The sequence below is a fragment of the Pagrus major genome, chromosome 9 (assembly GCF_040436345.1).
Source record: "Pagrus major chromosome 9, Pma_NU_1.0".
NCBI classification, from domain to species: domain Eukaryota; kingdom Metazoa; phylum Chordata; class Actinopteri; order Spariformes; family Sparidae; genus Pagrus; species Pagrus major.
The window spans coordinates 20,412,083-20,434,584 of NC_133223.1; the positions used below are offsets into that span (position 1 = coordinate 20,412,083).

General features: G+C 40.6%; 1 protein-coding gene across 1 annotated transcript; it reads left to right on the top strand.

The window, feature by feature from the left end:
- Positions 1 to 5,696: 5,696 nt before the first annotated feature.
- On the top strand, positions 5,697 to 22,485 carry LOC141002081 (collagen alpha-2(VI) chain-like). The gene is made up of 28 exons (XM_073473238.1): positions 5,697 to 5,823; positions 8,352 to 8,501; positions 9,181 to 9,791; positions 9,904 to 9,924; positions 10,386 to 10,457; positions 11,306 to 11,359; positions 11,450 to 11,494; positions 11,587 to 11,613; positions 11,703 to 11,729; positions 11,839 to 11,883; positions 11,981 to 12,034; positions 12,302 to 12,364; positions 13,088 to 13,150; positions 13,244 to 13,297; positions 13,398 to 13,433; positions 13,515 to 13,577; positions 14,070 to 14,132; positions 14,445 to 14,507; positions 14,866 to 14,928; positions 15,774 to 15,824; positions 15,907 to 16,005; positions 18,271 to 18,333; positions 18,423 to 18,458; positions 18,551 to 18,596; positions 18,685 to 18,837; positions 20,089 to 20,544; positions 20,628 to 20,666; positions 20,752 to 22,485. The coding sequence occupies exons 2-28, from the start codon at positions 8,357 to 8,359 to the stop codon at positions 21,351 to 21,353; spliced, it is 3,114 nt and encodes a 1,037-aa protein (XP_073329339.1). The 5' UTR covers positions 5,697 to 5,823; positions 8,352 to 8,356; the 3' UTR covers positions 21,354 to 22,485.
- The last annotated feature ends 17 nt before the right edge of the window (positions 22,486 to 22,502 follow it).

Sequence of the window (22,502 nt, forward strand, 5' to 3'; positions counted from 1 at the left end):
GTTAAAACTTTTTACCTCCTACAACTTAAATTTAATAGTCTACTTTATGTGGTCATTCTGAGTTAATCGGTTTCCTGACTTTTTTGAGAGTAAAGTCAACTTTTAAAATTTACAGTGTATGTTTAGCTGTAATGTTAGCTAGCTAAGTTAGCTAGCCTCTTGTCCATGAGTGGAGGATGCTTCCTTCTGCATGGTGATACGGTTGGCAGGTGTAGTTCAGTAGAAAGAAAATAGTTCGGACATGAAACTGCTTAGAATAGTCTGTGGATTATCCAGGTCACGATTTCTGGAAAGAGACATTACCGATGAGTTTGTGTGTGCCATTTAGTTCCATTAAGAGAGAGAAGGAAGACATCTCTATGGCTGATATCTCCAAACCTCATCAAACTCACACCAAAATGGTCTGGATGGATAAAAAGCATGACAGGTAAGAGGAAAAATATGTATTTTTGATTTTCAGGTGAACCAACCTCTGCAAAGTGGTCTCTAGTGCCATTTCCATTAATAGTTTTTCAGTTTTCATGTGATCACTGGATAGCCTCAACTACTCTCCCAAAAATAAATAATTATATTTTCAGAATAAAATGAGTCAAAGGAGGACCTACAGTAGTGGTTTTGTAATTTTTAGCTTGAAGGAATCATGAAAGGTCTTTCATGAAACTCATCAAGCAGGTTTTCTATCAAACTTTAAAGCTTTTAATATTTCTGCTAAAGCAAATAATTGAGCCACTTTGCAAAGCCTGAGTGTGTGAAATTCATACAGACCGGTGATTCTGGAAGGGTTGTCTTCCTCCTGGTTGGTGCACAATGTAATAAAACCGCCGTACGCATTGCTTTCATCTGCAGAAAATTGACCCAAAAAGGATTTTTGCAGACTATATAGAACACTGAACCTTTGAAAATGGGTAACTTGCATACAGCTAATGTGTTATTCAAGCAGGTCGTCTGGAGCCTGAATCGCACTGGCAGAAAGCACAGTGTTCATCCCTGCAACTTCTCCCACCTTTGAAAATGAAAAGGTGCATTTTGAAGAGCCCAGATGAAATGACGGGTATTATAGGGGAGCTAAAAGCATCGACGGTCAGCAACAGTGCTGGGAGAAATTGCAGGAGAGGCAGCCTTGGCCAGATTCTTCCTCTATTTCGACACAGACACATATGCCTGTCCTTTTTCTACACCCACCTATAGCTGCTCAGGGTCAGGGGGAGAAATCGTTGGGTGAATCATCGCGGAAAAACAAACAATTTAGATGTTCCAGTTCTGCTGATGTGCCTGTTTTTGGGACTGTGGGAGGAAACCTTCACACATACACACACACACACACACAGAGAGAGAGAGAGAGAGAGAGAGAGAGAGAGAGAGAGAGAGAGAGGGAGGAAGAAAGTTCAAACAGGAAGTTTGGAGCAGGACCTTCTTTCTGTGAGATGACAAGACTCCCTCAGGGACTTCAAATCTGAAACCACCCAGTACCTCCAATCATTACTTTATCTGAGGTCCTCCATCGTGTAGAAATAGACTTTTACAAGCGTGGAACCAATTGAAAAGATAAAAGTAATTCTGCACTTCACTTGTCAGATGTGATCATCACTAGTAGGAACAATTCTCATGGTTCTGCGGCCTGTGTTCTCCTCCTGGTGGCTCACTGGTGTACTGCTCTGCAGGGTTTGCAAAACAGTGCCTACTCCAGCGTCGTGTTCACGTTAACATTAAAGTGAGAGTTATGTAGAGGTCAGCTCACTTCAAACACTGCTTCTGTTTTATAGTTGCAAAGATTGAACCTGTCACCTGTTATAGTCTGTGGGAATAGTGGAGCGCAGAGACCGCCCCGCTCTTAAGAGATTATGCTCGTCTTTGATATTCAGTATAGGCATCGTTAGTGGTACAGTTTTGAGGTACTTGTACTTTACTTGAGTCTTTTCCTCTTCTAATACTTTATACTTCCACTCGACTACATTTCAGAGGCAAATTTTGTGCTTTTTACTCTATTACATTTATTTTTAAAACTTTAGTTACTTGTTACTTTGCAGAGTGCATGCTGCATCAGAGGTGAAGTAATCAACTTATTCTATCGACAATCGAAAAAAAAAACATTATCAGTCCGATAGTCAAACAGTATATACATAAATATATGAATAATTTACTCTCACTCGTACTTTTGATAATTAATAATTTATACTTACTAATTTAATGTCACATATTTTAAGAATTTTGCATATGTAAAAGTAAATTATGCAGAGATCTTAAAAGTCCTGAAGTATATCATGTTAAATTGACTTAAAGGAGCACTTTGTAGATTTGGGGAAGAAATTCTATTGAGAAGAGAAAGATTTTCAATGACTGAATAAACTGAATCAACAAACTGATCTTAAAGGACAACACAGTTTCATACTGTTTTACTTTGTTTACATGTGGCGGACCCTGCCACCTTTCTAGCTTCAAACAGTGTTCTGGGGACCTTATTTTCTTCTGAGAACAGCTTGTTTATTCTGTTTCGGAAAAAATATCAGTTTGTATTATTACGTCATTAATATTGTAAATATAAAAATTCTGAGTTTGATTTCTTCTCCAGAACTACATCGTGCCCCTTTAAATATGTCCTGCAAGAGAAAGTATCCTGTATGTATCAGTTCTCAGCTTACATATATAAACAGTTACATAGTCATCACTGTACTGAGGTGTAAAGTACTTATCTGCCATTGCTTGTGGTGGTCACTACGATCGTAGTTGCTCTCTTCGTGGTGAACAGCTGCTCTACCTAGAAGTGTTCATCTGGATGCTGCAGGCGTTTAAACAGAGAGCTGCCCAGGAGGAACAATCTCAGATCACCTGCCTCTCTCTTAATCGCTCACTTGCTGACGCAGCACTAAGCAGCTCTTCAGAAATGCACCCCCACTCCCACTCTACACACACACACACACACACACACACACACACACACACATACACACTTCGTAGCTCTAAAAACAGCAGCAACTCTCTGTGAGCAGGTCAATAGCAGTATCACTGCATTTCTCTAATTGAGCCCCTGATGGGGAACTTCCTGAGCTCGCTGCCTTTGAACGTCGATAAGCAGACAGGCCTGTACACTAATGTATTCCTACTGCTTGTCACACGGTGTCACAGTACAGTGTGTGACCTAATTAAAATGCATCTCTCAAACTAGGCCACGATGCCTCTAAATGTCCAATCCCAAAAAGTGCAGGATTCCCAAATTTCCCCCTGCTGAACATGGCTGCCTTGTTTTGTATCATCTCTATCCTGCTTACTAAAACAAAAGCAATAACCTGCTTTCAAACCTTCTTTATGTTTTTTCTTTATTTGTTCCGTGAAGATTTCTCCTTTCACTCGAGGATCACAGGATCATTCAGATCTGGTATTTCTAAGCATGGGTGGCTGCATCCCCAAATACAAGTGTGTGTGATGTTTGCACTAGATATACACATCAAATGGTTTATGCGAGGGTCAGGTCTTCTCATCTATTCTCCGCTGTCCTAACATGCCCTCGTCTCTGAGCTCCCGGCTCCCTCCCTCCTGGTATCTTACTGTATACATGAAGATTTTGATCTGTGTTTTAGGCTTATTCTGGTGCATTCATGTGCTGGTGGAAAAGTGGAACATCATGGACTTGACAGATCAATTAAATACTAAATCCTGACAGTCAAACATAATCTAAAAATAAATTATTTATATGTAGTATAATAAAAAGCGTTAATGTTTTAACACTGTTAAAAACAGCTACGACTGTCATGGTTTGGGTTTTTGGGGTTAGTTATTGTTTCCTGTAGATGAGGAGGAGCTGACTGTGCTGCCAAGCTATTGTGAGCAAGCATACTACTATTGACAGAAACTTCTCCATCCAGTTCTCAACCTCTGGAAAGTAAACCTGTGTTGACTGCTGTTCATTTAACCTTCTGCTTTTGTTTTGTTTTACTACACGTTACTATAGCAAGTTGTTGCAGTACGCTAACCTCCATTTTATTGTCTGCTTCTGCATTAAATCACATGAGTAGGAACGTGTGTGAGCTTCAGTCTGCGCTTAAGCTATGTCCCTGATGCCGCACAGAGCAGGGTTTGCTGTTTATTCAAAATGTCTTTATATTGACTGTGTTGCATGTCCAAATTGCACCAAAGTCGACACTGCACTTCCTTTAGTCCTCGGCACCAAACCTTCCAAGTGTGAAGTAGATCAGATGAATGGTCCCCGATTATGTGAATAACAAACAAACATACAGCAGATATTTTTTGCTTTATAGTTAGTTGGATAATAACAGCAACACGCTCCGTCTCTTTAGATTAAGCCCAGCATTTAATTCATCACAGAACATAATTGATCTTAATGCTGGGAGTCCTTGGTCAGCTTACAGTGAAGTTATTTAGACAGTCTGTTAAGTGCATCACATAATATTTGCACCAAAGCATATCTGTACTGTACCAGCTTTTAAATACTAAAGTTAAATGATGCATGAAGTTTCAATCATCAGGACCACTGAGTGACCTCGCCACCGTTACTGCAGAGAGAGAGGACACGTCTCTGCCCTTGATTTATTTAAAAAATGAATAAAATCATGGAGGCATGAAAAGACAGGCAGGTCATCTGTAATAATTTATCTACAGCGTCTGAGAGGGAAAACGTCCTTCAAGAGACAATGAAAAATTGATTTTATGTCTTGTGGCAGCGAGAGCAAAAGCTCGTGCTGCAGCGTCTACAGTGCCATCAAATTCAGAAGACCTACTGTTCTGTTCCAAGCCTTCTGATTCATTCGTGATGACGTCTCCGACAACCTCTGTAGTCTCATGTAGCCACTTGTTAGCAACCGCTCTTTTTAAGACACTAAACACGATTTCACGTTGTAGGGAAAAAAAGGAGGGAACCGGAAGTGAAAAAATGCTAACCGATTTCACCACTCTCTATATAACAACTATGATTTGAGATGAATACACTTTAACTTTGCAGTAAACTAACCACAGAGTGACCTGTGGATCGACAGGTGCGTAGGAGAAGACCGACGGCCGATGAGATTTTGTACCAAAACGTTATTCGAATTTATTCTTGATTGCAAGTTTTTAAAAAAGAAATTGAAAGTGAGAAGTGGCTCATCTCATCCCATTCTCCCCTACTCCTTAAGACCTGTAAGCACACTTCAATTTGAAAAATCAGTGGCGTTACCCTTTAACATCTCCAATAGCCCCAGGAGATGTATTCAAACAGAAATGAACTACATTGATACATCAACCATTTAAATAAGAGCAGGCAGATTTCCTGTTGATCAACTAATTGCTTAGTCCAATAATCATTTGGTAAGCTGTAGCCTGATTTCTTTGACTAGCTGCAGGCAGCAGTCACATTCCAGCCTGACATCTCTCTATGCTGTATAGTGCTGAAACATAAACAGGCTCGTGGGGGTGAGCAGCTCTCTCCATGTAAGGCTGTGGAGCAGCTGGACTGTTTGTGAAGCTGCTCTTTGGAGAGAATCACTTCTGTTCTGTCACATCAGCAGATTAATAGACTCTCTCCTCCGCAGAATTACATCTTAACTTTGGAAACAGACCTCCTCAGACTCCAGCTGTTGGGTCCACCAGCAGCCAATGGCCTTCCGACGAAATTCACTTGAAATCCTTGCGCATGTGGATGCACGCCTCCAACGCGCTCGTGCGTTACTTAACCGGGCGGCTCCTCGACCAACAGCTGACCCTGACTGAGTGCACGGATGTGGGAACTGTGCGACTGAGATGATTATCTGAAGTTTACAGTCGTCTGGAAATCGGGTGAATTTCCTGCAGTCTTCGGACTCTCAGCTTGGATTTGTTGCGTCCTCCGTGCAGGTGAGTCCACTTCATTTGAACTTTAATATTGTTTTCTGCAGTGTGGTGCACCGACTGATAAGCTGTTTCAGAATAACAAGCAATCAGTCTTCTGTTTACCTGACTTTGTTCCTGGAAGAAAACAACTGGAAGGAGGGTGAAATTGATGCCAACTGGTCCTAATGTGACCACTTTGTAGAAGACTCTGGCACAAGTGAGCCTACATCCACATGTTAAGTCTCAAACTATAAAAATATATATACATATATATACTATTATATATATTATAGCAGGGGTTGTCAAAGTCTGAGACTGTTGGCTTCCTCACCAGTTTACTTGTTTATGTTCACTCAGGTCCTGGATGCTCATGGGATCATGACTATTATAATTATTATGTTATTGAATCCCCCAGACACTCAACAATCCAGCCAAGATAGTCTAATATTGTTGTTTGACATGACTTAACACCACATCACACACATCAAAGGTCTGTCCTGAGGCAAGTCTTTGTTCCAGACTCTGGGAGGGAGAGAAACGCAGTAAAATCCCCCCCAAATTACTGTATCGCTTAACTCTGTCATCAAACCACATACATTTAAGCAGTGCTGTACCCAGAAGTCCCACTAGAGTCAAAGTAAAGATATCGTGTTAACATATCACTTTGGTGAACGTTAGAGTCACTCACAGTACTCGAGTATTCATTTTCTGGCGATTAATGTACTTAAAGGGGCGCTGTGTAGTTTTGGAGAAGAAATTCAAGCTCAGAATTAATTAATATAATGAGGTTATAATACAAACCCACTGATATGTATTTTTTTCCATAACTGAATAAACTAGCTGTTCTCAGAGGAAAATAAGGTCCCAGAACACAGTTTGAAGCTAGAAAGGTGGCAGGGTCCGCCAAATGTAAACATGTTGTCCTTTAAGGTCAGTTTGTTTATTCAGTCATGAAAACAAAGAGAGTTTATTTAGAGAGTTAGTTTGTTTAGACATAAAAAAAATCAGTCAATGAATTTCTTTCTCTTCTGATTAAAATGTATCCTCTAAAACTACGTAGTGCACCTTTAACAAAAGTACGTAAATTCACAGATTAAATTATAACAAATTAACTTTTATCGTCTAAAATGACATCAGTGCACTGGAACTGTAAGAATCCAACTTCCACTTTGAAATCCTCGAATCAAACATGTTGTTTTATCTTGAAACATGGCCCGATGTCCCTCTGGATTCTCACTATCCATCATCTTTCCAGTTGCTGCTCTAACAGGAAGCGTTGAAAATGATAACGATTTGTCAGATTCCCCATGTTTCAAAAGGCTTGTATGTAACCTGGAACACAGCAGTACAACAGTCGAGCTTCCCACCCTGAGCATGAAGTCAGAGGAAAATGGCCGCCATGTGAATATAGTCTATGAATAAGCACAATCATCAGGACAGCAGTAAAAACAATACAATGATGATTATCCTGCCATCCTCCTACATGAGGTATGACCATGACACTGCTGTTGCCTGATGTGTGCCAATACGATTTTTTTTCTTTAATATAACATAACGCAGAAAAAGATGCTCAGGTAATTTATTGTTGTTAAATATAGTCTCAGTGAATTCTTGCAAAAAATGTGTGTTTATGTACATATTCTGTATGTAAAAACACTGGTCGATACATTGTCACTGGAAATTTACCTCCCTAATATCGGTATTGGCATTAGCTCATAACATTTTGTGATATGATTGACGATTGGCAGGACAGATCATTTTTGCATCAAAATTTCATCACATTTTCAGCAAACAAATGATAAAAAATCATGATAATGGGACATTTGTACCAAACGAACATGCTTTCTAGCAACTGCGGGACAAGATTTGGAGGTCAGGACATCACTGCAGCACAGCAGTACTTCATTGTGCATTATAGATTATACTTTACGCTACAACTACTCTGCAGCAAAGCAGATTTTTTTCATCATATGAATGATGTGTTTTGATGTAGCGAGGTCGTCTGTTAAATAGTGAAATGAAAATTACCATTTTCCCCTCTGAAATGTAGTAGAGAGGAAATATAAAGCAGCATAAAAAAGTAGTACTTCAACATAGCACTTTAGTAAATGTGCTTCTGTCCTGGATTTGATTTTTCTTCAACAAAATATTTTCCGTCCCTGCTGTGGGGTTATTGGGGTTAAACCAACAGTTGAATCTGTGTTATTTCTGTATGTTGGTGTCCTAACAGCACAACTCTTCTTCCTCACACAAAATTGTATCCAGATTTATCTGTTTTCTATTTTATGTTTAAGCATTCTTGACATGAAAAAGCTTGTGAACGTAGATTTCACCAAAAACCAAAGATTTTCCATTTCAACTTATATATTGTCCTCTTTCTCCACACGCTGTGGTTATTCACTGACATTGTTTAAAACGACGATAAACACTCCTAAGCTCAGTGGAGACGCCTTCTGTGAAGACTCACCCGAGTGACAGCTATTTCCTGCATTTTAAAGGAGTATTGGAGTTTAAGCCAACAACAACTGTCCTATTCTCTCCTCTTTTTGCAGGAAACATGGCAATGATTTCAGGGTTCATCTTTCTGTGCATGCTCCAAGCTGCAGTCCCTCAGGGGGCTTATGGACCCAGGCCGATACCTGGGCGAGGTGACAGTCCAAGGGATCCTGAACCGCCACCCCCAGACGCTCAAGGTTGTTCCAGTGAGTTCCAGTTATATGTTGATCTTTATGTTTCTATTTTCTTTCTATTCAGTGGTAGAAGAAGTATCCAGATACTTAAGTAAAAGTATAATTACCGCAATAGCCAAACACTCCATTACATGTTTAAAAGTCTGGTACATAAAGATATAATATGTATTAATTCTGCATTAAAATGTCTTAAAGTCTAAAAGCTAGATCTTTGTTGACCGCATTGACTGTGTGTGTCTGTCAATTCTGCACTGAACAGAGACTCTGCTTCTCTCTCTTCTTCTTCCCCTCTTCCATCTGTAACGTTGTTCGTGATGTAACATACATTTCCCCTCCAGCTCCAGTCAGCCGTCAACATTACAAGATAAAGTAAAGTAATCTCTGAGCTGTCCTGGCATCGGTAAACAGTTCCATATCAGAGCAGGATCCAAAGTGACTCCAGGTCTTTATTCTCCAGAGGCTCTAATCCAGATTCTCCAGCAGGATCGAAGCAGCTGAGCAGCAGCAACACGCTCACAAACATATTTTGTTTTGTTTTGATAGAGAGCCCCCCTAACCCTAACCCATTATTATGAATATTGTATTTCATTCCTGCCAATAGATCCACCTAGATCCTACACAGTGGATCTTTTAAGTGCAGTATTTGATTAAAATGATCTTTAATCAAGATGTTTACATTTTTCTCCTCCAGCCGAAATAATCGATTGTCCCATCAAGCTGTTTTTCACCATCGACACCTCAGAGACCATCGCCCTACAGGAGTCTCCACCAGGTGCTCTGGTGGAAAACATCAAGGAGTTTACCAAGATGTTTGCCCAAAGTCTAAAGGATGAGCTATACGATGGCCGAGTCCGGTTGAGCTGGTCTGTTGGAGGCCTGAACTACTCCGAGCAATGTTCAGTGTTCAGCCAGTTCACAACCAAGGAGAACTTCATCAGGCAACTTGGTGGGATTATTTACGCAGGCAAAGGCACCTTCACCGACTGCGCCCTCAAAAACATGACCTACGAATTGACCCAGCACTATGCTGGGACGAATGCCGTCCCTTTCTCCGTGTTCATCACCGACGGGCACGTGACAGGAAATCCATGTGGAGGGATAAAGGCGATGGCGGAGAGGGCACGGGAGCAAGGGATCAGTATATTCTCAGTGGCAGCAACCAAGACCATCGACGAATTAGGGATGAGGGAGATCGCCAGCTCTCCCTATGAACTGTACCGTGATGACTACATGGCTGTGGAGATTGTTGGAGGACGACCAAAAATAAAGATTGAATCCATAGATCGCATCATAAAAGCCATGGTGATCTGAAGTCTTCCTTACTTATCTTTACTACTTATTATGTTCAAAACTTGATATTGATTTAAATGACTACTATCAGGCACTTTACACTTATTTTTGTTCTTTGTTTCAGAAATATCAAGCCAGTGTACAGGTAAGAAAGACTTTTACGAGTGTTATTAACAGGAGTAGTTCCTATAAACAGGTTACGGAGACATTTAAGCTTTCAGAAATTGCGCCAAATCTCTTTTTTTCTATGTTTTTATGTATAACTGCATTGCAGCTGCAATGATTTGTTGTTTTATCGATTAGTTGATTGAAAAACAAGTGGCTGCCAACTATTTTGATGGTCGTTTCATCATTTAAGTCATCTTTCAAGCAAAAATATCAAACATTTGCTGGTCCCAGCTTTTTAACTGTACGGGTTTGCTGTTTTTCATTGTAATTTATGAAAGTAAAAGAGGAGTTTCGGGGTTTTGGACTGTTGAATGGTCAATAAGAAGCAGTTTTAAGTCATCACTTTGGGCTTTGGGAAATTTGAACATAATTCACACATTTTTGACTTTTTATACACTGTGTTTAATATTGTTTTGTTTTTCCTCCCTGATCTTGTAGTGTTTCAAACGTCAACCTAAATGTGTGGAGCGTGCCGGGCCTCCTGGACCAAAAGGGCGACCAGGTCAAAAGGTGAGTATTGAAAAACAAAATCAGAACAAAACTGGAATTGCGCTCAGTAGAGTGCATACCTCCGGTAAGGCCCAACAGTCCCCTTTAAATAGTGAAGCTGGCCATTATATGCATGTAATGAATACACTAATGTCAATTAGGCTTAGATGGTAATCTGCATGTGAAAAAGATAAGACAAAAATTATTTTAATAACAGTCATCCGTTATAGTGATCAATTTAACCCAGACAGATGTGATCACTGGAAGATCTTTCCACTGTACTGTTGTACAAAAATGTTGCTACCTGTTGAGTCGACGCCACACCCAGTGGAAAAGTCACGTCACCGCTAACTGCAAACAAAACTTAGCACGTCATAACAATGTGATGTGTTGAAAACTTGTATGTTGAAGTAAACATGTATGTAACACTGTGATCCTACCCTCTCACTGAAGTTACATAGTGGTGATGGGGGCTGGAGTGGCTGAGACAGAGACACCATTCACCCTATTACAAGACAATGAACCATCAACATGATTTTGAAGCTGCTATTTAAAGGTAAAAAAGTTACATAATGTTGCTTTATAATGTGAGGAAAAAAATTCCTGGATCCGCCCCTTTATCTGGATCCCCACCAGAAGTTAACAGGGTCTACTCTGGGACGAGACCCGTCCTCCATCCGAGTCTAGTAGAAACCCATGCAGTAGTTTTTTGTGTAATCCAGCTGACCTACCAACAAAAAAGCAACCAACAAATGGACAAGGGTGAAAACATAACCTCCTTGGCAGAGATAAATAAGTCAGTGGTGTATATTTCTGCTTATACAGAAGATTTTTGTTGTTGAAGTGTCAATATTTCTGCTTACCTCTAGGGTACGAAAGGAGACAGAGGTAAAGTTGGAGGAAAAGGCATGAAGGGAAGATCGGTAGGTAGAAAATAATGTAATTATTGTTACACTTGAAATTCTGTGAAAACAATATGTTTTTAATGCTGAATATTATTTATTATATTACAGGGTGATCCTGGCATTGAAGGTCCAATCGGTCCAGCTGGTCCAAAGGTTTGCTGAACCCCACTGATGGATGATTTTGTGTGCTGAATTGTTGTGTTTTTTTAATCTTCAGTAACATGTCCTTCTGTGCTCTAATACAGGGAGCTCCAGGTTTGAAAGGTGATAAGGTGAGAGTTAAATCTTTATATTCCTGCTTTTCTGTTCATCCTTCAAATGAGACGCTGTTGTGATCAATGGCTCTGCTTTACCACGACAGGGTGAAATTGGATCACTTGGAGCAAAGGTAAATAACACTGTTAATGTTCTCGCATTACTATTTTCTTATTACTACATCCAACTCTGTTTGTGTGCCAGAGATCATTTTCTGACTTCACTGATGTCCAATTTCTCAGGGTGTGGGAGGAGGACCTGGCGCGAACGCAACTGACGGTCAGAAGGTGAGTCTTCATATTGCAAAGTAAAATGTACAGTATGCCATGACTCTGATGTGTTCAGTCAGCTGATATGTTGTAATTGTCTCTGGGAAATCTTCAGGGTAAAATTGGCCGAATTGGAGCTCCTGGTTGCAAAGGTGATCCTGGTGATCCCGTAAGTTTATACGAAATCATTTTTCGCATGTCGCTAAAGGTGCTAATATTCACTGTTAGGCAGAATAGCTGCTAGAAAAGTGATATATTTCGACTAAGATGAATAAGTTTGGGTTTGGTAAGGTGTAATCTCTTCTCGACCATCTTATGTAATCCTATTTATTAGATAAAATCATGCATGTGTCGGTTAATTTTACAATTCATCAGCCATTTAGTAATAAAATTGAGTTTACTGAACAACTGAATCATTTAATTTTTGTCTCTGAAGGGCGCAGATGGTTATCCTGGAGATGTTGGTGACCCTGGGCAACCTGGTGACAAAGGAGAAAAGGTCTGTATTTAGCTAGAGTTTTGGATGACTGGGCGAAAGAAGCTTTCAGACCCAGGGCTTGGAAGTTAGCAAGCTAACTTCAGTAGCTATCTCCTAAACACAGTACATTTACGTCTCTCACATGATGTCAAAACTGTTATTTCTTCACATTCTATTGGTAATTTTAGTTAATTGTTGACTGTTGTTTGAAATAAAGTTCTCGCATATTGCTGTGTGATACTATACAGGAGAAGTAGGCATGCAAAGATCTCCATCAAGCACTAATCAGCTGAATGGAAACAAAGATATTACACAACATTTCACAACACGAACACTACTTAAAGTAAAGAGAATATTCTCAGACTCCCTTCAAAGATTGAGACATTTCACCCAAAACAACCCATAAATGTCATCAAACTGGTGGCACTAGAGGAGAAGTTACCAAAGTCATTAGGATTCATCCTCTGGGGGTCGTGAATGTTGCAGCAAATCGACTGGACCGACCGACACAGCATCGTTATTCATATCCAGTTTATTAAAATCCAACACTATGAACCCAACTTATGGATGTATTCATACGAGGTTTTGTACCAATGTTCACGGTGACTTTGGTTTTCATCTTGTATAACCAACATGTCAAAATCATTGAATATCCCCCTACATGTCTGTACGTGAAGAGTTTTAGATTTTTCACATGTGCATTATTTAATCTACATTACTTGTTACTGTTTGTTTGTTGTTCAGGGTTATCTGGGCCGCGATGGAAGGTCAGGTCCCTCTGGCCCTAAAGGTGATGTAGGACCAAAGGTAAACTTCTATTTAAACACAACAAGAAATAGTCAGAAAATGATGATTCTCAATTAAAAAACAAAATCACAAAACTGAATTTCTGTTCTTTAGGGAGAGCTCGGATATCCTGGAAATCCAGGGGTGTCGGGAGAAAAGGGACCGACGGTACAGAACCAAATTTGTTTTGAATATTAGAAATACTAGGAATTAGAAATACTAGGTACCCTTGCAGAGATGACTCTGACATAATACTTAACTCTTGCAGGGGCCTGATGGAGGACCTGGACCGAAAGGCGAAAGGGTATTTCAAATACACTTTTATTTAAAAAATATTATCATGTTGAGAGTTTGTTATAAACTATCATTAATTAAATATTAACAGGGAAGGAGAGGAGACCCTGGAACGAAAGGAGGCCAAGGTCCTGATGGGCAAAAAGGAGATAAGGTAAGCACTCAGAGAAAGTTGTATCATAAACTTCATCTGCTTCACTCTTATACTTTTAGTTTAGTTCATGGAGCAGGTTTGTTGCATTGGGAGCCTTTTCAAGACCCGCCTGGCAAAGTTGCAGAAAATACAGTACTACAGAATTTCATCTGAACTCGACTCGTCCAATAAACATGGAGAGGAACAAGATATCAATCTGAAAGCCAAAAAACAAGTAACTGTGAAATTCTGACAAACCTCAGCCGTTTCTGTTGACCTTGGCATGGTATTCAAGTCTTTCTGTTAGGTTTTGATTTTCCAGAGAAAGAGCTTGAAACATTTATTTGGCTGTGCGTTGCTGTAGTTCATTTCCGAACCAGCTTCTCAGGAAAATTCTTTACATATTTCACCCAAGCAGAATTAATGCCTCTCGTTTACTGTTGTGTTTTGTGTACATTTGTTAATGATTAATGGTGTTGTGAGGATCCTGACACATACATTTATTTATTCTAGGGAGAACGAGGGCCACTGGGAGGCAGAGGTCGGCCCGGGGAAGACGGACTCAAGGGCTCAAAGGTGAGGGGCTCTCGCTGTTGGTGGATTTTGGCAGAAGGATGACTCAGCAGCTTCTTAGGAACTCTGCAAGTCTTCCTTTTGGACCTCTAATGCTCGAGTCGATCGCTCATGTACTGGGTCTGCTGCCAGAATAGCCTAAGCTGAGCCTGTTATCATGAAAACACATTTTCCAAGGAAATTGCTTTTTTAAAAACATTTGTCCAATATTATACTTTGCCAAATGCACATCAGCATGAGTTATTCTGTGAGTGGGCTGGAGGGAAGGTGATATCCAGGAATGATGTTTTCTCTTTTACCTTATCTCTCCTCCAGGGATCCCCAGGACTACCAGGGCCGAGAGGTTCGCCAGGAGAATCAGGGGGCCCCGGAGGAAATGTGTGTCATTTATAACATCATAATCATCAACACTAGCTGCTCAATAGCTGTGGTTACAGGGACAGCATTTCCTCAGTCAGACTGACATCATTCTGATTAGAGATTCCAACTTAACTGTTTGCATGGACGCTAAATAAAGTGATTCGATAAAGTGGCTCCATCCACAGTAACGTGTCAAATCTGACAGAAAAAATAACAGAAGAAGTGTTTTTACAATTCATACAAGTCATTCATTAATTAATTTGATTATTAGAGGAATATAAGGATCCATGTAAACGCAGCTATGTTGGAGCCTGTGTTAGGAAATGTTCTGTATGAATAATACAGCTTTAATTGAAAGTTTGTTCTGTGGTTGCAGGGCACCATAGGAAGTCCTGGAGATCCTGGACCAAGAGGAGACCCTGGAATCCCAGGACCAAAGGTGGCAAAATCTTTCTGTTTATTACTTTTGCAGCATGTAAAATTACGGCAGCCAGCCCAGATAAAGAAACACAGATCAGTATCATGGAAGATATTTAAATAACAAGATATTTTCACATTATTACATCATAGAAACTTTTCAAAATACAACAAGAAACCTTTATTGTTATATCGCAATACAAGTGATCACGTCATCATGTGAAACGTTTAATGTTATAACAATGTTATCATGTTATAACATTAAACATTTCACGTTATAAGAAGAAAAAGTTTCTCGTTACAGCGAGAAACTTTTCTTTTTATTACAATATACCATTTATCTTCGCACTGCTGAATACCCAAAGGTATAAAGGTAGCACAGACACAAATATTTAGGATAGAGCATGCTACAGAACGTTAGCATGTTAGTTGACATGGCCAGAATAAATTGGTGAGAATGAGATTTATCAACTCTGTCCTGAAGATTTGTGTGCACGCTACATTTATACCTTTGGGTTATCAGCAGTTTGCCCGTATGACTTTGGTTTAGTACCACAATATAATACACTGGGAGGACGCCTGCTCTCAAAGACTAAGCACAATTTATCATGTTATAATGTGAACGTTCCACATTATTACATTGTGATTTATTAGTATAACATAAAACGTTTCCCATTATAACCAGATATTTTTAGGTTTCACGTTATAACACGAAATGCTTTGAGTTATAACAAGAAAAGTTTCTTGTTTTGTTTATTCTGATAAGTTTGTATGCTATAATAACATGAAAATATCTTGTTATAATGTGAAAACCACAACAAACTTTTCAGCAAATTTGCTGATTCATGTTGTTTTTTTCTTCTAAAGGGTGACAGGGGAAGACCAGGATTCGGTTATGCTGGAGCAAGAGGAGCCACTGTAAGGTTTTCTGCCGAAGTCATGAAATTCTTGCATATTTTGCATCCTGTACGTGAGTCTAAAGCAACTCTGATCTTTCCAGGGAGAAAGAGGTGATCCAGGTAGACCAGGACCCAGGGGGGGCAGAGGTGACTGTGGAATGAAAGGAGCACCTGGAGCTAAAGGACCTATAGGAGGCAAAGTAAGACGAATAACTAAATGATGCTCTGTCGAACTTCTGTGTGGTGCTGGAAGCCGGTCATTAGTTTATGTTAGCGGACTCTATTTTCTAAACTAACGTTAGCTACTCCTGCTCTCTGTGAGGCACCGGAGGACGTGCAAAAAGTCACATCCTTTGGACTGTTGCTGAAAATCCGATCCGAGTCTTTCGCAAAGAAATCCACAGTCCAGCAGCATTAAACGACTTAAACAAATTGTCCACAGCCGACCGAGACAGACAGGGAAGGTCTCATTTTTCACATCATGTTACAATCCGCTCACATATGACCAATAAAAAAGTGATTAATACATGTAGATTGCTACAAATTGTTACATAGAGCATTGTAAAGTGGAAGTGGAATTTGGGTTTCAGTGCATGTTTTGACCAGGGGACATTAAGGTAAACAAAACAAGAATTGACATCCATGTAGTTTTTGGGCAGAGAATGCGCGAATGGGAGTTAGTCTGGAAACACCAGTGCAAGTTAGCCGCTCAGTTCATTTTCAATATCCGAGGGTCACGATGAACAGGCGCAGACCAAAATGCATCTGGATGCAAATGGATAGACCTACGGCCACTCAGAGCAATGAACCGTGTAACTTAGTGCTGAGCTAGTCAACATGAAAGCAGATACATCAGCTTAAAGCAAAGCTTGTTAGCTCCCACTGAATGGTAGTTCAGGGAAGCTAGCTAACGTTAATACGAAGAGCACTGTGAATTACAGCCTGCTGCTTCATGAAAGTCAGAACAAACCTTTAAATCTGGCCTTATAGAAGTAGATTTACCAACTGAGTCAGTGAGTTTTGTGAATGGGTTTTCAGTGAAATGCCTGAAATGAGGTCTGTGGTTACTACAGGCTTAAGATATATAGTCTGTTTATTAACCTTTTACTTCTAGTGATTCAATTTACACTTAGAAAATCACAAACGTGGTGTTCATCTGTGAAGGTTATCCTGCTGAACAAAATGTGTGAGTATAAACTCATGTTTGCCACAGAGCTTTTTTTTTTTTTTGCAATAATCCAAAATGCAATTCAAAAATCCCATAGGCTTTTGCTGACTTAAAATACCATACATCATCCCAACAGCACTCTACAGAACAGAACCCGAACATTCATGCTCAAACCCTACTGGCTCACAGAGCGTCATATCTAACCACAGACTCTCATCTTATTTATCTTATCTTACTGTATCAAACCAGCCACATATTAAATAAATGGCTGTGATTGGCCCGAGACAAACCAGGTTCCCAGGCTACATCTGGACACACAAATCGTTAAATATATACCACGCATGCTCAGTCTCAAAGAATTTAAACGGTCAGTTCACCCACATCGTGAGATAACATCTTTATTTGACTCTCATACAGTTAAACTGGAATTTGGTGCCCCGGGAGTTGAATAATTACTTGTGAAAGCTCAGTTGCAACACATCGTTCCAAAAACAATGTTCAGCGTACTCCCACTTTTCACTGGAAAGCAGAAACTTGTTCCAGTGAAAACTCTTCACAGGCAGGTCTGTAGATTGTTCACAGAGTTAGTGAAGTACATTTTAATTGCTTTGTCTAGTTTTATTCACTGTTGTGTTGGAATTGAGGTTGAAATCTCAAAAATAAGTTAAAGAAAACAGTAACTACAAGCTGTTTCTTGCTTGTTATAAGTAAAAAAAAAAAAAGATACTTTACAGATGACTGTGTCTTAGTGCGATGAGCTACTTACATTTGCTTAGATTTTGTGGTTTGCCATGTAGAGAGTTTATTATAGGTTGGCTGACGAAACTGAAAATGTGCAATATAAAGTTAGATACCATTTTGATGTCAAGTGCAAATATGTCTTTTTGTAATTTATGTGAGGTGACCCTTATTGAGCCTTATTCTGTACTGAGTGACAGTGAGTAAAAACACAGCACAGGAAACAAAATGTGCAATTCTTGTATGAATTAAGCTTAAAACAGGACTGAACCATCACTGTGTCGTACCAGATGCAGATGGTCACATGATGTAAGCTGCGTAAACCAGTCATGTTATGTACGAGTCGGTTCTTGAGAACACGCCGGAAAACACACAGGAAGTGTAACAAATAACAAATAACAAGCACATTTTGGAATGTTGAGGTTAACTCTTCTGCAGAATAACCAACCAGTTAAGTTAATCAAAGGCAGAGAGCATAAAGAAAGAAATTACTTCCAAAGAAGTGCAAATTTCTGCAGAAACATGAGTCACTTCCACTGAAAAATGTTTGTCTGCGTAGGGGGATCCAGGTCAGCCGGGGCATCCAGGAGCGAGAGGACCCAGAGGGGGTCCTGGACTTGATGTAAGCAACAGCACAACCTCTCAAATAATGAGTCATGCATGCAAATCTGAGATCCAATAGCATTTCTCCCTTTTTGTGTGTGTGTGCAGGGGGGGCCAGGACCAGAGGGCGATGCTGGGCTCACTGTGAGTCATCTTTAAAAAGCATTACTTTGCAAACTGTATTGATTTAACCTCCTTGGTTGTATTACGTCTAACGCGCGTACCTGTCGCTGCAGGAGTGTGATGTCATGACTTACATCAGGGAGACGTGCGGATGTTGTGGTGAGCAAATATCTATACAACATTCAAACACAGCTTCATTCTTCAGTATCTTTGAACTCGCTGATCCTGTTCTCCTCTCTTGTGTCAGATTGTGAGAAGCACTGTGGTGCTGTGGACATCGTGTTTGTTATTGACAGCTCAGAGAGTGTCGGGATGACAAACTTCACCCTGGAGCAGAACTTTGTTATCAACACCATCAACAAACTGGGATCTATGGCCAGCGACCCCGAGTCAACAACAGGTACGGTCGTGCAGAAACACAGCACAGACGTCACTGAAGCCCTTTTTCAGACACATTCAAGTGACGAGGAGTTGAGGTTGCCATTAAAGATGAAACATTTACGAAGAGCGAATCAGTCAATTGATCATAGAGTGCTGTAGTAATGAGTCCTAAAACCTGGAAATCAGTTTGCATTTTTGCACTTCCGGTTCCCTCACCTCAAAGTCGGTGGGTATTTTCAATTGGTTTTCATTAAAATGCCTGAAATAAAATCTGTGGTTTCCACAGGCTAAAGATATTTACATGTTTTGTTCTACGACATAAAATACATCATTAAATATCCCACAATTTGATTATAAAGTGCTTACAATGGTTGCTAACAAAGTCAGGGACGTTAAATATCATCACACCAAACACGGAGACTCGTCTACTCACTAGTCTGACTTTACAGGCCGACTTTCGTTACAAACTATTCTGACTCTAACTTTACAACTCAATCAATTTATACAATACGTATAGTGATTGTGTAGTAAGATGGTAAGTGGTGGTGACGTTTAAGTCATGCGACCTCTACCTGAATATTTTAAAGTATAATATATTAATTCTGAATTTAAATGTCTGAGAAGTGTGTAGTGTTTAGTGTGTCAGCCGCAGCAGTTGAGCAACACAGCCATCTTGCGCTGCTCAGGCAGGCGATGTGGCCCAGGTATTAGTCAGCCTCTCATCCATGAATAGATGGGTGCTTCTTTTTTTGCGCTGTTGGTGGGTGTAGTTTGGTACAAAGAAAATAGTTCCTACATGAAACTGCTGTCTATCTTAAGTAACCGGGTCATGATTTCTGGAAAAAGACATTACTGTTGAGTTTTTCAAATATATGTTTTTGCTTCTTTGAGCACCATGTATTTGCTTTATTTTTGAGTGAAGGCAGACATCTTTACAGCCGATATCTCCGAAACTCAGCAACTCACTCCAAAACAATCTAATGGATAAATAGAAGTACAGGTAAAAGGAAAAATATGTATTTTTGATTTTGGGGTGAACTGTCCTTTAATACAACACTGTGTGTATTAATACATGACTGAAAGAAGTCCCCAACGAATGCGCAATTGAGACCTATTTGAGCATTTGACGAAAAGTACTATTTTCAAAGATTGACTAACAGAGTAAGGCATTCATAAACGTTTTTATCTTTTTAAGGGATTTTTTGACAATAACATCTTAATTGAACTCACAGATTTGTAAATTCACCCTCTGACTGTCTGCCTCTTCTAGGAACAAGAGTCGGCGTTGTACAGTACAGTCACAACGGGACCTTCGAGGCCATCCGTATCAATGACCCGAACATAAACTCCATGTCTGCCTTCAAAACGGCGGTGAAGAATCTGCAGTGGATCGCCGGAGGCACCTTCACACCCTCAGCCCTCAAGTATGCCTACGATAACCTTATCAAAGGCACCAAGAGAGCCCAAGCCAAAGTATCAGTGGTGGTGATCACAGATGGCCGCTATGACAAGCGCGATGACGATAGTCTTCTCAGAGTCTTTTGCGACGACGACGCCGTGGTGGTGACCGCAATTGGGGTTGGTGACATGTTCCACAAGAGAGAGGAGGATGAGACTCTGAATTCGATAGCGTGCAAAAAGAAGGATCGTATCATTCCGATGAGGCGTTACAGTGACTTGGTGGCTGATGACTTCGTACATAGGATGGAGAAGGTGCTCTGTCCTGGTAAGCCTGTTCCAGCGCACACAGCAGGATCACAAACTGCTCCTTGTGATCTTTTTTCTAACCTAAGTCCATTTGACTTCCAGATCCGGAGATTGTGTGCCCCGAACTCCCCTGTAGGACTGGTAGGTGTTATTCTCAGCTAGATTTTTTGTTCAGTGTCATAAAAGGTGTGCAGCTCAGAGTGTGATCTGTTTTTTTTCACTACAGAACCGGATGTAGCTCCGTGTGTCCATCGGCCGGTGGATTTGGTATTTCTACTAGATGGCTCAGAGCGTCTCGGGCCGAGGAACTTCCAGCATGTCCGCGAGTTTGTGACGATGGTGGCATTCAGGCTGGGACTGGCCGAGAGCAGCAATGATCGTATGCGAGCCCGCATGGCGCTGATAGAGTTCGGTAAGGAGAACGAGAACCACGTGGCCTTCCCTCTCACACACGACCAAGCTGTCATCGCTGACGGAGTCGCTCGCTTGCCGTATATGGATTCTTCTTCAAGCGTTGGGCCTGCCATCATCTACACCATCAACAACATCTTGGGCAGAGGAAATACTCGCCAGACGAGACGCAACGCAGAGATTTCGTTTGTTTTCATCACAGACGGCTACACTGATAGCAGGAACCTGGAGGAGGCAGTTAGTGCCATGCACAACGCACAGGTCGTCTCCACAGTTATAGCCACGGGAAGTGACACTGACCAAAGTATCCTTAAGAAGCTGGCCATGGGTGACCGGGACGCCATCTTTAAAGGAAAAGACTTCTCTGAGTTCACCCAGTCCAGGTTGTTTGACCGTTTCATCCAGTGGGTATGTTGAAGACACCACACGGATGTGAACCGGTGCTACTGCTGTTAATCAAGCATTTTAAGCAGGAAATTCTGGTTTATTATAGTCGTTTTCACATGTAAACTCCAGAGAATCAGGTCCAGAGATTGTCCGGTGCTGCCCTTTCACACATGTAGCACATGACAGGAGGTTGTCCCCGTCAGTCGCCTTTTCATCTACTGGAAATACTTTGGTTTAGGCTAGAGGTGGCACCTGGAAGAATGATGAATACTGTACTAATACTAAAGCTGTATTCCACATAACAAAAAAGGCAGTCACAGAAAGAAAAAACGTGGTGAATCCAAGAAACTAAAGAGCAATTCAAAAATGGAGAATAAACCATAATGCGATGAGGACCAAATCAGGAACACAGGGAACACTGTGTACGACATGTACTTTGAGTTTACACTTGACTGATGCTATAAACACTGGTAAACATGGGTGTCTGCATCACCGTTTCCAAAAAATCTGTCTTTGTCCAAAAAGCTTTAGAGGAAAGGTAAGGGAAAGGGGAGATCACAGGCTTAAATACACAACGGCGAATTAAAAAATTAAACGCAGGTGTACACAGAAGGGTGGGAAAAAGACAAAGACAGGAAGCGGAAAGTCCAAAGACACATGGGGATTTAATCTACACAATAGAACAGGTAATGACTAACCAGAACCATGACCAAAAAAAAATGACTATGCAGCTACACTCCACGCATCATCATCATCATCATCATCATCATCATCATCATCATCATCATCATCATCTTGCCTTCTCTCACACTGAAAATTCTCCATACATTGACCTGCTTTAGTCACACCTGGACTCAACTGGAGCTGGCAGCGTAAATTCATCTACTGTTCAGCCAACAGATTCTGACTTTTGCGTTCACACATCAGCTCCTCCAGGTGATGTCAGGACAATTTCAGGGTAGCAGTACATGTGTGAAAGGGCCTGATAGTTCCAGTATGCATTGTAAAACTTGCAAATGAACTTGCATTGTGCTTTACGTGTCAGGAAAAAAACTGTATTCATCTTCCATATTTTGTTATACAAAAACATAGTACGTGTTGCTCATTCTCTGTTCACCACTAAGCTTTACTGTTTGAGATAATAAACATGCACTTTGTTGGACTCCGCAGTGCTGTCTT

Bases quoted from the DNA above. Each gene is read 5' to 3' on its own strand.
- LOC141002081 (XM_073473238.1), top strand. From the start codon at position 8,357: ATGGCAATGATTTCAGGGTTCATCTTTCTGTGCATGCTCCAAGCTGCA. The intron at 8,502-9,180 runs GTGAGTTCCAGT...TTTCTCCTCCAG, and splicing joins AGACGCTCAAGGTTGTTCCA to CCGAAATAATCGATTGTCCC. The intron at 11,495-11,586 runs GTTTGCTGAACC...GCTCTAATACAG, and splicing joins TCGGTCCAGCTGGTCCAAAG to GGAGCTCCAGGTTTGAAAGG.